Source organism: Triticum dicoccoides, chromosome 2A, assembly GCF_002162155.2.
Source record: "Triticum dicoccoides isolate Atlit2015 ecotype Zavitan chromosome 2A, WEW_v2.0, whole genome shotgun sequence".
In the NCBI taxonomy this organism is placed as follows: domain Eukaryota; kingdom Viridiplantae; phylum Streptophyta; class Magnoliopsida; order Poales; family Poaceae; genus Triticum; species Triticum dicoccoides.
Window position 1 is genome coordinate 93,490,620 of NC_041382.1, and position 23,237 is coordinate 93,513,856.

The 23,237-nt window shown below is 46.6% G+C and overlaps 2 protein-coding genes and 1 pseudogene across 2 annotated transcripts; 1 reads left to right on the forward strand and 2 right to left on the reverse strand.

Annotated features, from left to right (window-relative positions):
• The first annotated feature begins 2,581 nt into the window (after window positions 1-2,581).
• On the forward strand, window positions 2,582-7,647 carry LOC119353555 (calcium-binding protein 39-like). Its single transcript, XM_037620173.1, has 11 exons — window positions 2,582-2,797; window positions 3,733-3,897; window positions 3,970-4,088; window positions 5,118-5,192; window positions 5,681-5,774; window positions 5,876-5,935; window positions 6,064-6,129; window positions 6,213-6,311; window positions 6,844-6,888; window positions 7,026-7,128; window positions 7,315-7,647. The coding sequence occupies exons 1-11, from the start codon at window positions 2,690-2,692 to the stop codon at window positions 7,389-7,391; spliced, it is 1,011 nt and encodes a 336-aa protein (XP_037476070.1). The 5' UTR covers window positions 2,582-2,689; the 3' UTR covers window positions 7,392-7,647.
• A 131-nt stretch (window positions 7,648-7,778) lies between these two features.
• LOC119353556 (cytochrome P450 734A5-like) lies at window positions 7,779-10,799 on the reverse strand. Its single transcript, XM_037620174.1, has 3 exons — window positions 10,555-10,799; window positions 8,506-9,356; window positions 7,779-8,414 (listed from the first exon to the last, which is right to left on the reverse strand). Exons 1-3 carry the CDS (start codon window positions 10,649-10,651, stop codon window positions 7,995-7,997), a joined length of 1,368 nt encoding a protein of 455 aa, XP_037476071.1. The 5' UTR covers window positions 10,652-10,799; the 3' UTR covers window positions 7,779-7,994.
• Window positions 10,800-17,046: 6,247 nt separating this feature from the next.
• LOC119357695 lies at window positions 17,047-22,899 on the reverse strand (annotated as a pseudogene).
• Window positions 22,900-23,237: the final 338 nt, after the last annotated feature.

The window sequence follows — 23,237 nt, forward strand, 5'->3', positions numbered from 1 at the left end:
GTGAGGCCAGTGGGCTTGAGTTGGTCAAACAATAACTAGACCCACCCACCTTTTTGCCGTTAGCCAGCGGACGGCAAAGACCTTGTTTGCCATCAGCCACATCTTTATCGTCCGTTTTCCTGTGGCTGACGGCAAAGACCTTCTTTGCCGTCAGCAAGCGGGAGACAAAGAGTTGGCTGATGGCAAAGAAGCTAATTCCAGTAGTGAATGACGTGATGGACAAGACCCATCCATTAGCTTAGCACTATGATCGTTTAGTTTATTGCTATTGCTTTCTTCATGACTTATACATGTTCCTATGATTATGAGATTATGCAACTCCCTAATACCGGAGGAACACTTAGTGTGCTATCAAACGTCACAACGTAACTGGGTGATTATAAAGATGCTCTACAGGTGTCTCCGATGGTGTTTGTTGGGTTGGCATAGGTCAATATTAGGATTTGTCACTCTGTGTTTCGGAGAGGTATCTCTGGGCCCTCTCGGTAATGCACATCACTACAAGCCTTGCAAGCAATGTGACTAATGAGTTAGTCATGGGATGATGCATTACGGAATGAGTAAAGAGACTTGCCAGTAACGAGATTGAACTAGGTATGGTGATACCGACGATCGTATCTCGCGCAAGTAACATACCGATGACAAAGGGAACAACATATTTTGTTATGTCGTTTGACCAATAAAGATCTTCGTAGAATATGTAGGAGCCAATATGAGCATCCAGGTTCCGCTATTGGTTATTGACCGGAGATGTGTCTCGGTCATGTCTACATAGTTCTCGAACCCGTAGGGTCTGCACGCTTAATGTTCGATGACGATCGGTATTATGAGTTTATGTGTTTTGATGTACCGAAGGTTTTTCGGAGTCCCGGATGAGATCACGGACATGACGAGGAGTCTCGAAATGGTCGAGAAATAAAGATTGATATATTGCAAGGTTATATTCGGACACCTGAAAGATTCCGGGAGACACCGGATAAATACCAGAGTACCGGGGAGTTACCGGAACCCCCCAGGGGGTCAATGGGCCTTCATGGGCCTTAGTGGAAATAGAGGGCAGCAAGGGAGCTGTGGGGCGCGCCCCCTAGGCCCAAACCGAATTGGTTTAGGGCTTGGGGGCCGGCCCCCTCTTTCCTTCTCCCCTCCTCCTCTTTCCTTCTCCTCCTAGTTGGACTAGGAAAGGGGGAACCTACTCCTAGTAGGAGTAGGATTCCCCCCTTGGGGCGCACCCTATGAGGCCGCCGGCCCCCTCCCCTTGCTCCTTTATATAGGGGGGAGGGGGGCACCCCTAGAGCACACAAGTTGACAGTTGTCTTATCCGTGTGTGGTGCCCCCCTCCACAGATTTCCACCTCGGTCATATATCGTTGCAGTGCTTAGGCGAAGTCCTGCGCCGGTAGCTTCGTCATCACTGTCAGCACACCGTCGTGCTAACGAAACTCTCCCTCGGCCTCAGCTGGATCAAGAGTACGAGGGACGTCACCGAGCTGAATGTGTGCAGATCGCGGAGGTGTCGTGCGTTCGGTACTTGGATCAGTTGGATCGTGAAGATGTTCGACTACATCAATCGCGTTGTCATAACGCTTCCGCTTTCGGTCTACGAGGGTACGTGGACAACACTCTCCCGCTCGTTGCTATGCATCATCTAGATGGATCTTGCGTGTGCGTAGATTTTTTTTTTTGAAATTACTGCGTTCCCCGGCAGCACTGCCGGCGATGGAGACGACGACCTGTGGTGCTGTATCCAGCGAATTGTTTGCTGGAACCAGCCGGCGAAAAAGTTGCATCCACGCCGACTGGTGTTGGAATCGGACGACCAGGCAAGTCATTTTGCTGGCACCGACTTTTTGATCTGCTACAACCGGCAAAGTTTTTTACTTCTTCGATGGCGTGTTTCGTTGCAACAGTCGCCGGCGGCGACGCTAATTTTTTCTGCTGGAACCATTGTTGTTTTTTGCTGGAACTGTGTTTGTTTTTTGCTACTGCCGGGGACGGTGCCTTTTTTGTTGCTGAGAGATTTTTCTTTCTTTTTGCTAGAACATGGTGGTGGGAGTCAACGACGCGGCTAGCCAAAGGTGGACTACGCCGGAAAATGCTACAACCACGGCACACGCTGGAATCGGGCCATGGAGAGATGGAATCGCAATAGAAGATGGAGCTCACCCGCAGGCGTGTTGCAATCCCCGTCAGCCGCGCGGCGAGAGGCGATGTTGCCGAGGGAGGAGGGGGGAAGAGAGAGTGTACACGCGGGGGATGTGGGAGTGGGGACGGGATGCTTCGATCTGACGGTTTCTACACATCGCATCTAACGGCCTGGGTTAGACCGGTCCAAAGTTTGGGCCGGCTGACCGGCGCAGAGTACTGCCCTTCATATTATTATGGATCTTCTCGGTATTATCCATATGGTTTTCATGAAATTATTCTCTATGATGATTGGTTATTCTCAAAGATACGAAATCGGAGGTTGTCTAAAAAAACTAATAACTGATCCCCGAAAATCCACTCCAAAAAAAAAAACTGACCCCGGAAAATCTCCAGACTGTGCGCCATCGGCCTGTGAAAACGGAAAGAAAGAAAGCTGAAGCTCGCTGCGCACTGCTGGGTCGTCGTCCTCAACTCCCCGTCTCGTCTCCGCTTTGCTCCCAACCGCTCCCCACGCCGCCGGTTCAGTCCCCTCAGCCGGCGGCGAGATGTCCTTCTTCTTCCGCGCGGCGTCGCGGCCGCGTTCGTCGCAGCAGGACCTCGTGCGCTCCATCAAGGACTCCCTCCTCGCGCTCGACACCAAGACCGGCGCCAAGGTGCTGCTCCCCTCTCTCGCGTCTTTACCCTCTCTGACCATTTCCGCGCACTCCCCGGCCGATCTGCGCGTCCCGGCTCGGGGCTAGCGTCTGCTCATCCCGATCGGTGAGGGGAGTTGGGATTGCCTTCTGCACCGACGAGTGTTCTCTCTAGATCTTAATGCCAGTGCTTCAGTCCTTTGTAGTCGACGAATGTTTACTGGCAGTGAAAGTTGTGCCTTCACATGGTTGGAGCTTCGCAGCGTAATCCGTCGTGCAAGCAAGTGACTTGGTAGCAACCGTAATTGCCAGTGATCTGTCATCTGTGTGGCTCTGCCATCTTCTGGATGCAAGGATTAGTGTGTCGGCCAAAGCTTCAGAAGTCACTGACTTCTGGACAGTAATGGCATCTGGAGTGAATGTGTTTAGCAGTTGAGTGCTCCTTTTGCCCCAATGCTGGTGCTCACAAAGGCATCCATGTCAGGGTGAATCTAATTCAAGAACTAGCTTATCCTCGAGTCTGGTTCCGCCTGATAAGGGAATAGCTCACTGCATCGCTTCTTTTTTCCTTCCAGCAAAAGGATGTTTTCTTTTATATATCCGTTAAACGCGTTACTCCATGCATCTAAAAAAGGGTTAGGCTGGAATTGGCTTTGTTTACAAATTAGCATCTGGTTTGTAACTGTAAGAATTACATAAGTCGCACTACTTGTATCTCCAAGCATGCATTTCCTGTTAATGCTTTATAACAGTGTCTGTATACAGGTGGGCTGCAAATGTGAGGCACATTTGGAGCCTGCACATAATCATGGGAATGTCTTTTTTGTTGCTATTTATTGTTTTTGTTGTTTCGTGACTGTCGTATGTCTATTTGTACAATTATTTAACACACACTAGACCATGGATACAAACCACTGGTTCCTCATATACTATGCCTTGTCGCCTTCCTTTATCAGGCCCTCGAAGATGTTGAGAAAAACATATTCACCTTGAGACAAACACTTTCTGGTGATGGAGAAGTTGAACCAAACCAGGATCATGTCTTACAGATAGCCCTTGAAATTTGCAAGGAGGGTGTCCTTTCTCTTTTTGTTCAGAACCTGCCTTCGCTGGGTTGGGAGGTATTGTATTCATCAATTGAATGTGATGCCATTTTTGGCTAAGCGTATTAGACTTACACTTTCACATTACAGGGAAGAAAGGATCTTGCCCACTGCTGGTGCATTTTGTTGAGGCAGAAGGTTGATGAAAGTCACTGCTGCGTGCAGTATATCGAAAATCATGTTGATCTTCTAGATTTCCTTGTTGTATGGTAAGGCCTATTGTCGAGTTATTGACACACTTTGTACATGTTGATTAGTTTATTAGTAGTGATCCGATCGTGCTACCATGTGGAAGCTATCTATCTGCTGCCTATAAGTAGGGATGAAAACGGAGCAGAAACAGATGTAACTGAGTGCTGCCACATTTTTTCTCTGAAGCTAAAATGAATACATAAACCCCGGAAACAAATACCAAACCGATACTACCGGAAATAAGCGGATGTCCACTGAAACTAAGCGACCTCTTGAACCATAGAGAAAAACACAAGTAAACAAACAAACCTGTTGAACCATAGACTACAATGTCTTTCGACAATCTCGTAAGCCCATGGCCTAACTCCTAAACCAGCTGCACCAACGTAGAGGTGCCTGTGCACTGCAGCGAGGATGGGTGGGTGGCTTTGCGGTGGTGGTGTGTGGGCTGGCCGGCTGGGGATGGGTGCGTGGCACCGCAGCGGCGCTGCAGCGGCGGTGGCGTGCTCGCGTGCCCAATTAGGAATGGTGAAGCGTAGGAGATTAGGCTAGGTATTAGCATTCTGGTTGTTGGGCCACAACACGGGCTTCATCTCGTGCTGTACTAGGCCACGTAGCAGCCATGGCAAAGATGGAAAGTTCTGTATTTACGGAAACAGAATTGTTTCCATGACTATTCCGCTGGAAAATGCCATTCCGTTTCTGTTTCCTTGTAAAAAAAATCCGCCTTCGCTCCCGTTTCACAATATTTCATTTCTGTTTCCGTATTTCCTCTGTTTCCTTTTCCGCGGAAAATGTGGAAAGTTTCCGTTCCATCCCTTTCCTTCTGGTCCCATCATTATCTTCATGAATTTGTATGATTGCTATGTTTTGCCATGAACTTCTGCTAGTCACTAGCCATTGGTTACTTCGGTTGTTGAGTTGGAGCATTTTCAATATATTTCCCCACCTATACTTCCATTTTTTGGTATTTGTTTATGGTTCATGTATACAATATATGCAATTGTAATATTTTTGTGCTTGATTGATTAACTATGTTGTGCTAGCTACAAGAACTTGGAAGTCGCATTGAACTGTGGAAACATGTTGCGAGAATGCATAAAATATCCCTCACTTGCAAAGTAAGGCTTCAAAGTCTCCATTAAACTATATTTTCTATCTCTTAGTGGTTATTATGGGCTAATAACGACTTGCTTTAACATATGGTGTCCGACATGTGTGCCTTGAAGAAAATATGTATTGAATATATTTTGATTTTTTCTCCATAGAAACTCTGTAATCGTACATAGTGCCAGCTACAGTAAAATAATTCATTGATTTCGCATACAGTCGCAGTCACCCATGGGAAAGTTTTTTTTTCCTGCAGAAGTTAGTTCTTCTTCCCAAGTCGACTCCCCACTAAACTAATCCTGGTTTGACAAGCATTGTGATGCTGTTGAATTTGAAACAGTTTTTCCTTCAGTTTACCTTCTAACTGTATGTATGAGCAGTTGGCTTTGTTCGTGAGCTATGAGATGGTTGCCTGAAGCAACGTACAGAGAAATGATTTAACTAATTACATATAGTTGATTAATTTTACATGCATTTTGATTTTGTAGTGCTCTTTCAGATATATATTGGAGTCAAATAGCTTCGAGTTGTTTTTCCAGTATGTTGAATTGCCAAACTTTGATATTGCTTCTGATGCTCTGAATACGTTCAAGGTAAATCCAGTTTTGTTAATTTGGTATTTATGGTAGACTGTGATTGGGCTTTATGCTTGGTTCTTCACTGTTGCTATGTGTGATTGACATGATTTTTGCAGGATTTGCTCACTAGACATGAAGATGCAGTCTCTGAGTTTCTCATTTCCCATTATGAACAGGTAGATGAGAGAAAAGTATATTTTTTATGAAATTAGTGAATTCCACCACGTTCATGTTAACAATATAAATATGTTTTGAATCGACTGATCCACATTTCGTGTCATGTTGATTATGTAAATATGTGCAGTTCTTTGAACTCTACAAAAGGCTTTTAACTTCAGATAATTATGTGACAAGAAGACAATCAGTGAAGGTTAGCCTGTTTTTGGTTACTCCATTAACATTTATTGTTGCACGCTGAGAAAGGAAACATAAAAGTGTGTTACTGTATGTCAGTTTCTTTCAGAGTTTCTGTTGGAGGCCCCAAATGCTCAGATAATGAAGCGGTACATTTTGGAAGTTCGTTACTTGAACATTATGATGGGTCTACTAAAGGTATTAAATTGTCCTCATATATTTCCTGCTTCTACATTCAGTAATCGTCCATGCACTTACTATTGTTCTCACTTCCTATGTTCTGCTCGCCTTGCTTTTTACAATGGAGGCTGGTGGTACTAGTATGAGAAATGAGAAACACTGCTTTTGTATTACTGGCTTGCCAGCCACCATGATATTCAAAATTGTGGCTACTACTGATCCAGAGCTGAATGTTTTTCTGTTTGTAACCATGATAAATGGCATAATTATTTACAGCCTAGCTGATAGAAAGGTGATATAATATAACTGGCAATTATGTTTCCTGCAACAAATTATGTACTGTTTGAGTGTCAGGCTTGTTATCTTGAAGTGGCAATTGAAGCAATCATGTTGCTTTTCTAATATAGAAATATTTGAATAGACACAATCAATACGCTAGATAAAAGCTGGGAAGTGGTTATAGGTTTCCTTCGAGCTTCACAGCTAACCAGCATTTTTTTGGTTATCCCTATCCCTTCTTAATACCTCCACTATACTGAATCACTTGTAGGATTCAAGCAAAAATATCAGGATATGTTCCTTTCACATTTTTAAGGTATTCCTTTATCTCTTTCCAACCTTTGTACTTGTTTGATTTTGATAATTCTGCAAGTAGTTATGGTTGGTCAAATATGACTTTATGAGCACATCTATTTACCCTATCGGTGGTTCATTTTTGCTGCATGGAATTAGGTATTTGTTGCCAATCCAAACAAGCCTCGTGATATTATTCAAGTTTTGGTAGACAACCACAAAGAATTATTGAAGTTGCTCCATGCTCTTCCTGCAAGCAAAGGTAATTCTCTACTTCCAGCTTAACCCTACTGGATTATCAGATTTTGTGCTCTGACTAAACAATTGATGCGAGTGATAATGGAGCAACCAAACATAAAAGCTGTGACTTTAGTGTTCAGGGGGATTCTTTTTAGATTGTGAGAGATGTATGCAGAGTATGACACTTGTAGTGCATTCCTCTTACTAGGTGAAGATGAACAACTTGACGAGGAGCGAGACTTAATTGTCAAGGAAATCGAGAAGCTTGTGCGCTTGTCAGTATAGACCCTCAAGAAATTTAAATTACCCTTTGAAAAGAAAAAACAGTGGTCGAGAAAGGCAACCCATTTCTTCCGTGCTTATTTAAAAACCTCCTGTGTAATGTGATACCCTGTATAGAATTGTTTAGTGTTTTATCATATTTACAGAAACAGCTTGTCATTTCACAAGAACATGAAGCATTGCTGCATGCATATATGGTGTCAAACAAATGTGCCGAACCAGATTCGATATATATACCGTAATTTGTTGTCATCCTGAAGATGTGAGCGTGCGCCGCACCTGGTACGATTAATTTGGGGACAACATGAAGCCTATCATTTTGTATGTTTTGTTGTTTCATGTTTGTGAACACTTGCAGATTTACATCGCTGGTATGAGATTCAGGAAGAGTGAGCGAAAAATAAGTAAATGTGGCAAACTGACAATGAACAGCTACATATGCTTCTCTTCTTTGTAATCTGGCATTTGTTGCGTACGTATGGTACTATAACTTTATACATTTTCACTTGACAGAGGAGACGGTGGTAATGTACAGCAAGGAATTAATTGAATCCGACTAGCATTGACATTGGGGATGGATGGATGGCCGGCGTTGGTCCGGCGTGTTCACAGCGGCCGGAAGATGACCGGCGCGCCGTACTGCGGGTTGAGTATCATGAGCACCCTGGGCGCGTGCACGTACGCCGGCGACAGGCGGAAGGCGAACCGCTGCAGCACGACGGCCAGCGCCACCTTGGCCTCGATCAGCGCCAGGTTCTGGCCGATGCACACCCGCTCGCCGCCGCCGAACGGCATGAACGCCATCTGGTGCCGCGGCCGCCGGTCGTCGCCGAACCGCGCCGGGTTAAACTCCGTCGCGTCGGCGCCCCAGTGCTCCTCGTCGTGGTGCACCGCCAGGATCGGGATGAGGAGCTCCGTGCCCGCCGGCACCACGCACCCGCCCAGCTCCACGTCCCGGTTCGCCGTCCGGATCATCGCCACCGCCGGCGGGTACAGCCTCAGCGTCTCGTTCACGATCATCCCCACCTGCATGCATACATAGCACGTCGCCATTAGCTGCTGGGAACATGGAAGCTGCTCTCGTGCATGGGAGCGAGAGGTAGAGTACGGTGCGTACGGTTTTGAGCTTGGGGAGGTGGTCTTTGGTGGGGAGGTCGTCGCGGCCGACGACGGCGAGGACCTCCTGGCGGGCGCGGTCCTGCCACTCCGGGTGCATGGCGAGGGCGACGGTGGCCCAGGTGAGGAGGCTGACGAGCGTCTCCTTCCCGGCGAAGAAGAAGTTCTTGCTCTCCTCGATGATCTCCTCGGTCGTCATGGCCGGCGTCATGAAGCTCATCAGGTCCCTCATGCCGCCGCCGCCGTCCCGCCGCGGCTCGTCGCCGTGACCTTGACCATCCTTGGGCAGGTTGGCGATGAAGGCGGCCAGGCCCTTCCGGATCTCCCTGACCAGGTGCCACACGCGCAGGTTCCTCCTCAGCGGCAGGAAGCGGTACCCGGGGATGTAGACCTTGCTGTGCGCGTCGGCGGCGAGGCCGGCGAGCTCGTCCTGGAGCTCGAAGACCACCCTGCCGTCCTCGTAGTTCCGGCGCCCGAAGGTGGCGAACGTGATCACCTCCTGCGGCACGCGCTGGAACCACTCGGCCACGTCCACTTCCGCCTCGCCACCGGCGCCATTGCCGACGGCCTTGGCCGCGAGCTCGTCGAGCATCCGGCGCATGGTGGCGGCGATGAAGGGCACGAGCGGCTTGAGGTTCTCGGTGTGGAAGGCCGGGGAGAGGACGCGGCGGTGGCGCCCCCACTGGTCGCCCCGGAGGTTGCCGAGGCCGTAGCCCTCGAACTGGCAGATGAGCGGGTGCGCCTCGTACCGGTCGAAGTGCTCCGCCCGCGTTAGCAGCACCTCCCGTACCAGCTCCGGCGCGCTGATCGTCAGCCTCGCCTTGGTCCCGAACCAGATCAGATGCTTCGGGCCTGCCAAACAACACGCACAGATCAGCTGGCCGACACAAAATCGCCGTCTGAACTAGCTCGGGTCAATCTATCGTCGGAATTAAGTTCACACGATGCGCATTTCGCTTTTTCCTGACCGTTCGATCTGGATTTGGACGGTCGAGATTGAGGCAGGAGAGAATTTACAAATGTATACGTAATTTTTCATATTCATGTCGTGCTCGTGATCTGCTCACGGTCGATCAGCAATAAGATTCCACACCCGAGCTAACTAACTACACTAACTAATCACCACCACAGCCGTTGAAAACGAGAGGGAAATTATCGTCGGCAGCCGTGGCGCGCCGCAAGATTTAAACTAATGAGAGCAAACTGCCGGAATCAAACTTGGATCCTGAACCGATATATGCTGCATGCTCCGGCTGGCAATGTGCTGCTCATACGCAGCATCAACCGAACGACGACTTGAGCACAGATTAAGCAAGCTGCGCATGTGGGCGTGGATCTGCGATTCTCCTCGCCGCAAGGTCGGGTTGGTTCGCGGCTCGCTTAATCTAGTCGCATTATCGCGCGTCGACAGCCTGGTGGGACGATCGACGGATCATGGCCAACATCCCACCAGGTTTGACTTGCGATGGAGCTCATTGCATACGCCGTTTTTGCTAGTGATTTTTATCATTTAAGATTTACAAAAGCGAAAGAAGCAACCGGTATATATTTATGTCATTGTATGTATATATAATTATATATTGTATACGTACATACTGCTACGTCAAAAAAGGGTAAAATGGAGGGGGTCACCTAACCAAACGAGGGAGGCGCCACGGTTTTTAAAAATCCTCAGTTCTTGTTCCTACTTGCAAAAGCATGGAGGCATGTCCCCTCCTTTCCTCCGGCCGGCTTCACGCGTCACACTGTCTCGTCGTCTAACCTTTGTTTATTTCCTCATATGCGGAATTCTAATCGCAAATGCACGCGCTTTTCCCTTAAAGTCATCCCGGTAATGGAACTGCTGATAATAAAATTCCATCGATGCATGAACTGAGCCAGCTGCTAGCTAGAGGCGACGATGGAAGTTGGTCGAAAGCAAAATTGGAAGAAGAAGAAGAAGAAGAAGAAGAAGAAGAAGAAGAGAGAGAGATTGTCACCGGCTAAGAAGAAGAGACAAGGGAGCAAAATCGAGCAAGTGTTGTTGATGGATCGATAAGCGTATGCGTACCGTAGAGTTTCCTCCAATGGTGGTAGAAGGCGAGGACGCGGGGGAGGATGTCGTGGGAGCCCGGCGGCGCCATGGGGCGGGACGACGCGTCCAGCATCAGCCTCACCAGCTCGATGGAGCTGCCCACGAAGAAGCTGTACCCGGGCCCGCGCACGCCCTGCTCCGCGAAGTGCCGCTCCAGGCGCCGGGGCCGCAGCCACAGCGCCTCCGCCGCCGCGTGCGCGCACAGGCACGCCGCGCCCACCAGCACGGCGGCGCCCCACCCCCACCCCCACCCCCACGACCACGACGACGCCCACATGGCTCCTAGCTAGCTGCTGCTAGCTGCTCCCTGACCAGCGAGCCCGCGCGCGTAGCGGATGTCTATCTACCTGCTGGCCTCGATCGGCGAGCGCCAGGACGACGACGACGACGGCGAATGTGCGGCGCCGGGCCCGAGGCTTATATACGCGGGGCTGCTAGCTGGTGGTGGGCGGCGGCGGGAGAAGAATTTCGGGCGATTGCACCATTGGCTGCCGGGTGCTGACCTGATTAACTTATTAAGGCGTGCTTTGTTTAGCTGCAAATCCAGGTGTGCGTGTGCGTATGGTGCGATGGAGGTTAAAGTTAATCGGGTGTGGATTAACGGCGGTCGATGCCCGCCTCATCGGCCACTCCGGTGGTTTTTGGTGGTGGTGTCACGCGAAATTGACGACGGAGGCCGTGAAAAAACTCCATCACGTCGCAAAGTTGACGGAGGCGGTGAAAAAACTCCATCACGTACGTCGCAAAGTTTGCGCACTCATCGCTACCAACTCCGGAAAAGGCACGAGCAATGAAAAGAAAAGAAAAACACAAAGCATGCACCACTCATCACAAATATATTCCGATCTAAAATAGGTCAAGGTCAAGGAGCAAGCGAAAACCGCATTAGTTTCCACACTCGTGGCCGCCGGCCGGTTCTGGAAACATGGTTAGGGCCGAGTGGAACAACATTCTACGATTGACACGGTCAAGGTCAACAGCTTGGACGGTTAATTTCGTGTGGTCATGATGCTGGTGGTGATAAGTCGTCAAAGGTGAGTAGCTCTTCCACCTCATCTTTTGTAGTAGTAGTAGTAAGCATCATGTAGGAATTGTAGGCTATATCGTCTACCCTCTAATCCATCTTAGCGATTGTATGACTGACAATGTCAATAACTTAGACGGTTAATTTCTTGAAGTGGTACTATCGACTCCGAAAAACAGGTAAGAAGAAAGCAAAACAAACAAACACACACACACACACACACACAGTTTGTACGCTCGCCACGGTCGATTCTAGGTACACGGATAAAGAGTTTTGCTAAACTTACGGACACAAATTCACGGATGACAACCTATGGGCAGACCAGGCAACGGCTCATTGGAAATCAAAGAGGACCATAGTTGAAATCAGGGAGAAGGGGAGGGAAATTAGTCGGGACACATATTCCCGTGCGTTCCCTCCGCGGCTTGCTATCCGTAAGTGTAGGATTTTCGACGGATAAAAATGAAGGAAAAGACGCCCATCACCGCCGGTACCGAAAGCACGGAGAAGAATGAAGGGAAAAACATTCCGGTATAAAAGATGGTACTACCCTTTAACTAACAAGTAAACCCATGGCATGATTGCCTATGACAGTAAGTCAACAACACGGACGGACGGACGGCCGGTTAATTTCTTGAAGCAGCCGTGAGCCGTCAATGCCTCTAGTAATTCGTCAAAGGTGAGTAGTAGCTTTTGCACCGCATCTTTTGTGGGCAGTATCTGGTTTGTGTTCCCACGGTTCTTTTGGCGGTCGCGAGTGTGGACCTGGATCAGGATGGATGGATGGGAGGATGGGACACGGTCGAAACATGGCTAGGAACAAAGGAAAAGGGACGATTTGATTAACGTGAACAAAAGTATGCCAAAAACATGGAGCACACACATGAACTTTGGCGAAAAACAAATGTGGTACTAGAGCCTTTTTGCCTGCCCTGAATTATTTTCTTTGGCCAGGCGTTTTGGGGGGGCGTGGGGCGCAAGGGCAAGTTGACATGGGGATATGGGAGGGTGGCGCAGCGCAGGGCATATGGATTTGTTTGGGTCTCTCTCTCTCTCTCTCCCTTGTTGGCTTGCTGTCCGTGCCCCCCGCAGGCACCGCAAAAGGCACGGATACAGGTCGCGCCGGTCGGCATCCTGTCTCTCTCCATGTCGAGTGCCTCACGCTCGCCTCCTGTCGCCTGTCTGGACAAAAATACCAGTAGCACTACGCTTTTAGAATTAGATCGGTTGGGCTCCCTTGCGCTGCATTTGCATACTGTACTGTATGGATCGGTTGCTAGCCAGGTGTTGGTCTCCCTCCAATTGTTCCTCTTCTTTCACAATCTTGCATACAGCTACGTGATTTCCTTGTCTTGGGATCGTTAGTTCAGATGGGGGACACCTGGCTGCAGAGTGCAGACGTACGTAGAGCGGTTGCTTTCAGGGAGGGCTGCGTCTCTGTCTGCTACTACCATCAGAGATCAGATGACGAACGAATCGGGGTTTCCTATTGACGCCAGGTTCTCGTGCCGTTTTGTTTATCCGCCAAAGTGACGCGCCGCCCGATCTTCCATGGATCCGTCCAGCACTCCAGCTGCCACTCTACTGTGCCATAGCCGTCTGCCAATACTTTCTCGCGTCGAAACACGGCTCCATCAGTACCGTGTTTCCGCCGGGAGCGAGCGAGCGGGCGGGCGCGCATCGCTCTCACACACCTCACGACGGTCACGAGTCGTCGCTCTTCTGTGGAAAAATTCTACTAGCATGCGTACATACATACATGTAGTAAGAAAAGAGTGGCGTAGCAGACTGCGCGACTTCTTCTTTCATCCATTTTCTACTCCACGTAGATACAAAACGTCTGGCGTAGCAGACTGCGCGCCACCACGTAGACGCGGCACAGATGTCTCGGTGACGAGGGGTGCGTGCGTGCATCGTCTCTGCCAGCGGCGACGGGGTTTCAAGTCAAATAGCCAGAGGCAATTTTCTTTCGCAAATGCTACAAACCTCCCGGCGTTGGGGTTGTTAGGCATTGCCAAATCGAACATTTTTCATGGCAATTTATATTGGTGCGATGATAGCAAATTTAGTTTGCAAGCATGACAATTTTCAGGCACAAAAAAAATGAACTGGACGACGGACATAATTTGTCATGAAAAACATCTGATTTGTCATGCCTAAAAATCTGATGTTCATTGGATATTTGTGTCCATTTTCTTTTGTCTTTTCTTTTTTCAGGAGACAAGTGAGCATGAATCACTTTGAAGAAACGAGCTGGTGTTTTTCTTTATGAATCGCTTCTTCCTTTTTTGTAAAACACATGTTCAAATCACTTTGAAGGTACGAGTTGTTGGATTATAAATGGGTTTTGGGATCGTATAATCAATAATTCCTGGTTAATCTCCAAGTCCCATGAGGATGCATGGCATGATGGGGAAGTTTAGTATCACCTCACAAATTGAGAAGAGTTGAGACCCCTTTGTAAGAGCGAGAATTTTGTGGGAATTTTGGGAATGCAGAAATGTAGGTTGCTTCACAACCTGGGACAAAAAAGATTATTCCTTTAATAGCAAAAGAAATGTTCCCAAAAAATAAATATTGGAATTGGGCTAAGATGGAAATGACATGATCCTGGGATGGATTTGAGATTGACAAGCCACTAGGGAGAGTAAGAAGAGATATTCTTCCAAAGTTTAAAGGCCACATAACCACAGAAAAGAAATTTCAAATAAAAATTCAAAGAAATCCAAAAGAAAAAGAAAGGGCTAAAATTCATGATGTCACAGTATAGTCCCATCAACTTCGCCGTCTCTATTCATCTCCTTCACTGAAAACCCCCACTCGCCCGCGTATAGTCCCAAATCCAGTCTCTCGCCCCCTCTGTATGCATGTCGCCGGCGTCTATATCTCTAGTAGACCCCTTAAAAGTGGTCAAACCCTTATAATTTTTGCGTTTTAAGGTCTTGGTCGAAAAAAGTGTCCAAAACAGAAACCGTAAAAGTGGTCCAACCCGTATAATTTTTAAAGGGCACCAAAAATCCACACCCGAGACCCTTGTGTTTGAAGGTTGGAACCAAACGGAGGGGGGGGGGGCGTATACCGGTCAAACCTCTTCGGAGCAAACACACCGCCGCGAAATTTGCCGGAATCCGCCCGAAACTCGCCAGAATTCGTCACCGCACACATGGAAAGGCCATTGGACGCCGGAATCAATCGCCAGCGGATCGAATTGGACAAGCCCGACCTCGCCGTGGCCTCCTGTGAGCTCAGCCTAGCCGCCGGAATCCTCCTGGCCCGGCCGACAACGGAGCAGGGCGCAGCCGGCAGGCGACAGGACGCGGCCGACATGATGACGGGGCACAGTGGCGGGGCTGGTCGCGGCCCGCGTGACGACGGGGCGCAGCCGGCGAGGATGACGTGCGGCCCGCGTGACGACGGGGCATGGCCGGCGGGGACAAGGCACCGCTGGCAGCTGACGGGGCACGACAAACGGGCGACGGGCAACGGCCGACGGGGCTAGGCGCGACCGGCGTGGCCGGACGGGGGAAGGGGCGGCACCGGCTGGGCTGGAAGGAGGAGCTCTTATCCCGGTTTTATAGTTTGTTTTTACAATATCTGTTCGGCCGTAACTAAAATGGACCCTTAAAATGTCTTTCTTCTTCGACCCTTATTTCAGTTTTACAGTTTGTAGTTTTAAGGGGTCTGCTAGAGATGTTCTAAGAGTTGCTCTTCCTCTTCCAATGAGAGCTTGGTACTCGTGCACTCCACCGTCTGCCACGCCATGCCTCAACCCCTCGCGCGTGCGTCTCGTGTTTCGTGAATGAGGAAAGCTGAGCTCGGAGCTATGCCATGCCTGCGCTATATGTTTGCCGGGCAGAAACCCTTGGCTAATCTCGGACTAATCTCTTTGTGCCACTTCTGGAGCTCCATCCCATCGACCACGTGCACGGCCAGTCAGGACAGCAGGCTTTCGGAACTCCGTCATTTGTGATCCTGCACCTGGAGAAGGGTGATAAGGTTTTTGAGGAGCGTCTCGGCCCAACCGCTCTCAGTTCGTCCTCATCTTCATCCACTGTTTCAAATACTTCCCCGATGACATGATCGAAGATGACGCCACCAAGAAGAAGGCCGTGGACGAAGCCGCTGTTGTCACCGCAGATGAAGCCTGGCCGACGGGAGGATATGATTCTTTCATCCCCTACTTACTCATTCATGTGCTAGCCTGGTATGTTGTGTTCATAGATGCCCTGGTCCTATGTTCTGTCCGGGCCCACATGTTTAGATTTCAATATGAAATTCATACTCTTGTTGCCTTGTTCATGATTTACGTAGGGACTAAATCAATCGGAAAAGCGCTAATATATCCTGCACGAGCTACTATTTTTTTTAAACATGCGAAATATTTGAACAAAAGTCGCGACATTTATTTTAGGACAAAGGGGGTAATTTCTTCCGTAATTATAAGAACATGCAAAGCATTTTCCCCAGCATCAAAACACAGACCAAGTTTCACCTCCCGCTGGCGATCCAGGCAAGAGCAACAGCCCGGCTCGATCCGTTCCCGCCAGTCTTTAACTATCACGTCGTCATATCCCGGGGGGCGGCTGCGTCGATAAACATTTTCTTTTGACACTTGGTGTTATCAAGTACTAGTAGTACTGCATACACCGCAGTCCCAATCAAGTTGAGTTAGTTTAGCAAAGATATCAAGTAGTACTGCAAACTGCTGTCATCGCGTGCCGCGGCGTTGGGCTGACAGCTGGTTACCGCGGCGACGACATTCGGTTTCCATGCCGCCACCCCTCCCCCGTTGACACTGCACGAGAGGGGAGATACGGTGATGCCATGCATCCATCTCTTGATTGGGACCTCGCTCGCTTAACTAACCAACTCATCTAGCAGCCGCCACCCAAAGTCAGCTTCTCAAGCATCATCGCTGAGCGTATGCATAGGTTGACAACTTACGGCTTTAGATTATGGCCGTTTCGGTTGGAAGATAAACATGGGAGCAGTAGAATAACATCAAGCATCAGGCTGCTTCGAGGCGGCTCAGCCAGCCAGCTGCTTGCTGTTGCCAAGTGTCGTCGCGCGCACCCCAGCGGTTGGCGCACGACAGAGGAATGAACTGAATTTCCCGGGGAACTGTACATAATATCGAGCAAATATTTTGAAATTCCGGAGTTCCCCGTGATGGCTACTCTATCCACATCATATTCTGCTTTCCAGAAATGGCAGATGGTGCAACGGTATCATGACGCCCATCAGGGATTCTAGAGTGTAGATGATACTGCGGAATACATACAGGGCACCTATGAGCACCCAAGGCAAACTTCCAGGTTCCAGCACGGCATGACAGAAATGAATGCACTAGACGAAGGATGGCAAACATTCCATGGCAAAATGCTCAACTGGTTCCCCACAAAACGACGTCTCGGAAAAATCAAGCGCCGAGTTCCACAGGATGATTATATGGAATTTGGCGCGGCTTACTGCCTTACGGGAGCGGAAAAGAAACTAGATCAGCAGTCAAAGAGCGTAACAGCACACCAGGCGGACTGAGCTACAAAATTACAAGAAGCTTGTTACCGCAATCGAAATAAATCTGGCAACAGTAAAGAAACCCTCCCAAGGCAACAAGCCCAGGTTACTTACTTACCCAACCTTTATCTTCAGCTCAGCTGACAATTCCCCAAGGAACAAGAGATAACCTACCATTACTGTCTGTGTCTAGAGATCTTGTTATTTATTGAAACTACTGTGCATAATAAAATCCATCACTCAACTCATGTGGGATGGAATGTACTTGCCAGGAGATTATCACAGCGTGATTCGCGCACACACACGCCAGTATGCTCCAGGGTGGAAAAGGGATCTTTCAAACACCCATATGTCTTTCACCAGCACCTGACACAATGATTCACAGATGCCAAACGTACATCAGGAGAATGCTTAGCCATGTAAGCCTGATCATTCGATCGTCGTAAAGGTAATAAACACACCACTGCTTGATATAACAAACAGACAAGAAAAAAAATTGACCCAAGTTTCGACAGGATTCTAATATAACTTCCGCGCGATACATCATGCAATGGGAAGGACGGGTGCAACCAAGTAATATATTTTCTCTACTTTATTTTCATGGAATTTACAGAAACAGAAAGCAGCGGAATGTCGGTAAAGTGATGTGCCCCAAATGTTCAGTTACCTGGCCTTAAGCAGCTATCAAATTAGATACATTGGGTTCAGGAAGTGAAACATACTTGCCTAATAAGGTGGATTTCGATCAGTTTTAGTCAATCTAGTAAAGCTCGCATGGTAATAACAATTGGGGCAGACAATTAAATCATAAACTAGTCATTAACTGATACTTGGCTAAATACAGTAGTTTTCAAAATCATGAACTAGTTACTAGCTAGTATTTGGTCAAATATGGTATTTTTTGTTCAGCGTCTATCTATATTCTGGCCGGCAGCACGCAACCATATGGAATTTTGATCCAACCTTGACTTCATGTGTACTTAATGCCAGCAAGCAGTCAGTGGGTGACCTGTGGCCAGGTGATAGAAGTGTACAGTCTTCCTGATATTTTATCTATTGGTCTTGATCACAGAAATGTTACTTGATATTTAGGTAATGGTAGATGTACCACTAAAGCAATGTAAAGGCATGTGCAGAGGACATACTGTGGACAAAATTGCACGAGGAACTACTAACATTTCGAAAAGAAAGTACTTGAAATAATCTGACATGTTTAATTTACCTCCTTTGACTTGTCTCCTGACACAACCTCTCTTTTTGAATTATAGGCTTCAAATTTCTACAGGAAATATAATTGCAATAGTCAAGGGGTACACATACAAGGACAGAATAATATATACTGCATACCCATGGTAACAAACAAGCCATCTACTAGTAGCACAAAAGACAAAAAAACGAGAAACAGACACAGCCTAATAATGCAGTGTGATCAAACAAAAGAAACATATGGATACCCTAATAATACAATGATTAACAAAGTAAACTTACTATTATCACTGAACCTTACGTTAGTAGACATTTTACACTGCATGGCTTTTGATGCTTAAATATTACAGATCGTTGATATTAAGTCATATCAAAATATCTGCCTTCTTCGAATGACGTAGACATCAGTGTTGTAGAAAAAAGAGAAAAGAACACATAGCATTTTCTTCAAAGGTCTTGGGGACATACCCTCTAAACTGTGTAGGCAGTCAAGCGGACTTATATACAAAGTTACAAATACAAAACACTACATGCGAACAGGGTGAAGTGGCAGTTCAATGCTACATACTATAGTTCAACATGAAACAAACTACTTGATAACAACATGGTAGCTAGACTAGAAAACTAGGTCTTGGTATCAAGAACAACAATCTGAACATCACAGCAAGTTATGGAGTTTTACAGAAAGAAGACATAAGTATCAAAAAACATATACGTCTGTCATGCGTGTTCTCAAACGAAAGAGGTGAAATATGTTCATTGGGAAAACAGAGACTAGAACTTAAATACATGATGGGCATACAAGATTGACCTATAACCTTTGGAAAAAATAATAGGTATGGACAGAAAGCCAAAAAGGTGGACTTGTTCAACATCAAGCCAGCAATTTAAAAGTAGAGAAGAGACAAAATATAGTTGAGCTGTACTGCATCACAAAAAAAAAAAAATCTTCGAGCTTTACAGAATGAAACCTGCTTAGTGATGAACTCAAGCGTAAGCTGTACATAAGCTTTGTTAAGGTCATTCTTATCAAGAGCAATCTGCAAAATAAACAAGACTTGACCAATTACCAACTGACTTGGCTCAATCGTGACAATGCAGTATACAAATGTAAATGTTTACAAAAGATGATTTTTAGAGTTAACATAATAGAAAAACAACAGATAGCTTACCATACGAGCCTTCAAAGTTCTTATGCTTACAGCAGGCTCCACCAGTTCCCAGTGTACAGATTTCCACTTGGATTGTCTTTTCCTTATTTCATTTTTGACAGTCTGCAGAAAAAAGGAGAGGAAAGAATAAACGGCAAGCCCCACAAAAGACATTGTCTGACATCAATTCAGTAGGTGAAAGCTTACAGAATGCATAGCATCTGTCAGAGCTTTCTGGAGAGATGGTATGTCTCCTCGTGCAATAAGCTTGTTAACCTGAATCCAAGGAAAGTGAACAATGTAGAGAGAGTTATTCCATGAAATAATTCATGTCATACAAATTCCATCATACCTGGTAATATCAGTAAGCACTTCAATTTGCATTACCGCTTTGAAAATAATATAGAAGACTGGACACCATTTTCATTCGAAACTCAGAGGAAATAATCGAACTTGACTGATTAAAGAACAATTGTAAGATAGCAATAAAAGGAGGAAAATGTCTATCTCAGTAAATCATGTCATTGAAAGGAAGTCCATGACAAACTCAGAATTAACTGGGTGGGCATGCAATCGCTCTATGGCACATAGTTGAAACCACTGACAAATCATGCAACTCAACCACAAAAATATAATCAGAACCAACAACAACAAAAAAAGGCTTTAGTCCCAAACAAATTGGGGTAGGCTAGAGGTAAAACCCATAAGATCTCGCGATCAACTCATGGTTCTGGCACATGGATAGCAAGCTTCCACACACCCCTGTCCATGGCTAGTTCTTTGGTGATACTCCAATCCTTCAGATCTCTCTTTATGGAATCCTCCCATGTCAAATTCGGTCTACCTTGACCTCTCTTGACATTATCAGAACGCTTTAGCCGTCCGCTATGCACTGGAGCTTCTGGAGGCCTGCGCTGAATATGCCCAAACCATCTCTGACGATGTTGGACAAGCTTCTCTTCAATCGGTGCTAACCCAACTCTCTCGTAAAAAACATAATCAGAACCAAGGTTGTTATTATAACTAGCTAATTGCCCCATGCGTTGCTACAGATTTCACCAATATATTCATGCTAAAAACAAACCTGTTTCATTTTGAATAATAGTTGTCTGTTTGAATGCTTACACTTCTACAAATGATTTCTTGGGTTTGTTGAAGTTACAGAGGTTGTTCAGTTTGTTAAGGAAATAAAGGAAAGAACTATGAGAATGTCATGAGGTTGTTTAGCGTGAGAACATTGGGCCTACATGTTAGTGCCAAATATTTGGAAGGAGAGGGACTGTGGTTTTGTGGATGGGGGATGTGAGAAAAGGGGCGGTATGACACCACCAGGCACTCACCACTAACTACCATATATAATAGTAAAGATATATATATATATATATATATATATATATATATATATATATATATATATATATAATACAATGTCTTGAAGTGTTTGGCAACTAGCACTAGAAACAAAGACCCATAACCATAAAGCCCACAGATCAGTAATTTCGAAATTTGGTTCGCGAACACAACAGTTTGTAACAAATCTAGCATATATTGATATGGATCTATGTAGGAGAAATGGGAACGCAGACAGATGTTTATACAGAGCATTCAAATGCAGTAATACTTGGTTGTCCCCTTAGCAGTGATTTTCTCTGGTAAGGATTCTGCAGTGTGATTTTACTTGTTTGGATTTCATACTAATATGTTGCAAGTAACAACTCTCATGATCTCATCTTCCCTTATTAGATCACCAACCATGAAAACCTTAAACCCATGCCAATATAAGACGTTTTAGATCACTAAAGAGTGATCTAAAAAATCTTATATTAGTTTACAGAGGGAATACAACTTAATTCCATGTAATGAATGTGTCTTACCTCCTTGTATATTTAAACGCTTGCTCCTGGAACTGTTTTTTGTTATATCCGATTTTCTTCCTCAACCTTGACACAGTAAATGCATTCATGAACTGTCAAGTAAAAAACCCAACAACTCAGCAAATGATTCATGACAGACGGTAGCACAAAAGAAAAACAGCATTAATTAAGTCAAATATCTTATGATCAACACAGGGAGCAAGCAAATACAAGAAAGAGATTATTGATGAGGATGAAAAGTAAGCAATATATCCATCAGTAAAAGGCCCAAACGGTTTCCTCCTATGTGGTATTGCACCATTATTGTAATATGGAAATTTAAAATAGAAAAGAACACAGTAACATGCACCTATATCAAAGGGTATATCAAAATCAACTCTAAAAGTATGATAAATACCTCATGTGTCTTCTATTCACATGAAAATAAGAACTATTGTGACTTGGTTCTCTCAATGTTGGTGCATTGGTGCCAATGCAGTCAAACAACCAATGTGCTCCCAGCAATGGAAAGTAACCTCTTAGATTTCTAAACATGAAGGGTAACAGTACTCAAATTTGTCTCCAGATAACAAAGGTTGAAATATTGAAACAAGGAAAAAAAATGGAACTTCATTTCTCTTTGCAGCAGTTTTCCCAGTCAAGAAAGCCAGTACCTGCAGAATAACATCCTCTTTTGTTCTACTCCAGCCACTTGGTGTAAACAATCTAAGTCACAAAATAATAGTTATGAACTTATGATGATGATAAAGATTTTATCATGCACTGGGGAAGTTTGTTATGGGGCATTCAATAAAGGAACTGTGAGTTTGAACCTTAGGCATCGATTTTAAATGGCCAGTTCTGGACAACTAACAGATGGATCGGTTTTGCGAAGAAAAATCTCCCCACAGCAACCAGAGAGGGCATTGAATACCATATACATAATGATCTAAGGCAAATTAATTATAGAGAGTGAACATCTGCACTGGAATTCAATCTTTTCCAAAGTGGGATAGGTTCCGGGGCACGGTATGGCTGAAAAACAAAACCAGGGCTCGGCATGTCAACTTTCAAAGCAACCTGCACATACATATACACAGAGCCACTGCAGTTAACAGAATACTCCTCCAACTTAAGAAGAATCAAAATGGCAAATTAATATCCTCACACCTTGCAACCACCAAAAGAAACGCCTTCGGACAGGGATGGTGGTTTTGGGGCTGCTCCTGCTCCTGCTCCTGACGACATTGGTCTTGCATGATTTAGGTGGACTACAAGCTCTAGAACCTGCAGAAATGCAACCAACGTGAATTTGTAAACCGAATCGAATATCGGACATTGTAGGCAAAAACGTTGCAGATTCACCAAAAAAGCGAACTTGAGTACTCGAACCTGCGCGGCGTGGACATGCGACGGCCCTCCAAACTTGCCAGAAATCACGCCGCCGCCATTGTATGTTAAGCTTGCAAAGCCTAAAGATTAAAGGCACCCACCAAAAAAATAACTGAAATGAAGCTCGGAGGGGAACTGAAAGGGGGAAACCATATCAGTAGCTCACCTTCTTACGCATGTGTTCGCGTGGATCGGAGCGAAAGGCCGGGAAACGGTGGCATGGTGATCTCTGCAACGGAAGCGGGAAGGAGAAGGGTAAGAATTATCGGATTCACACTGTGGAGAGCGAGATCTAGACCGAACGGGAAATGGAGGAGGAGGACACGAGGGGGTTACGGCGGCGGTGGTGGAGGCAGGTGGAGAGGCCGGTGGAGGCGGCGGGCCAGCGACTGGCCGAGGCGGGCCAGAGACATCGGCGGGGTTTCTTCTCCGCGCCGGCGCCGGCGACGGGGATTGGGGAGGTGCGAGGAGCGGGACGGAAGTGGGCGGCGAGGGTTTAGGAAGGGGAGAGGGAAT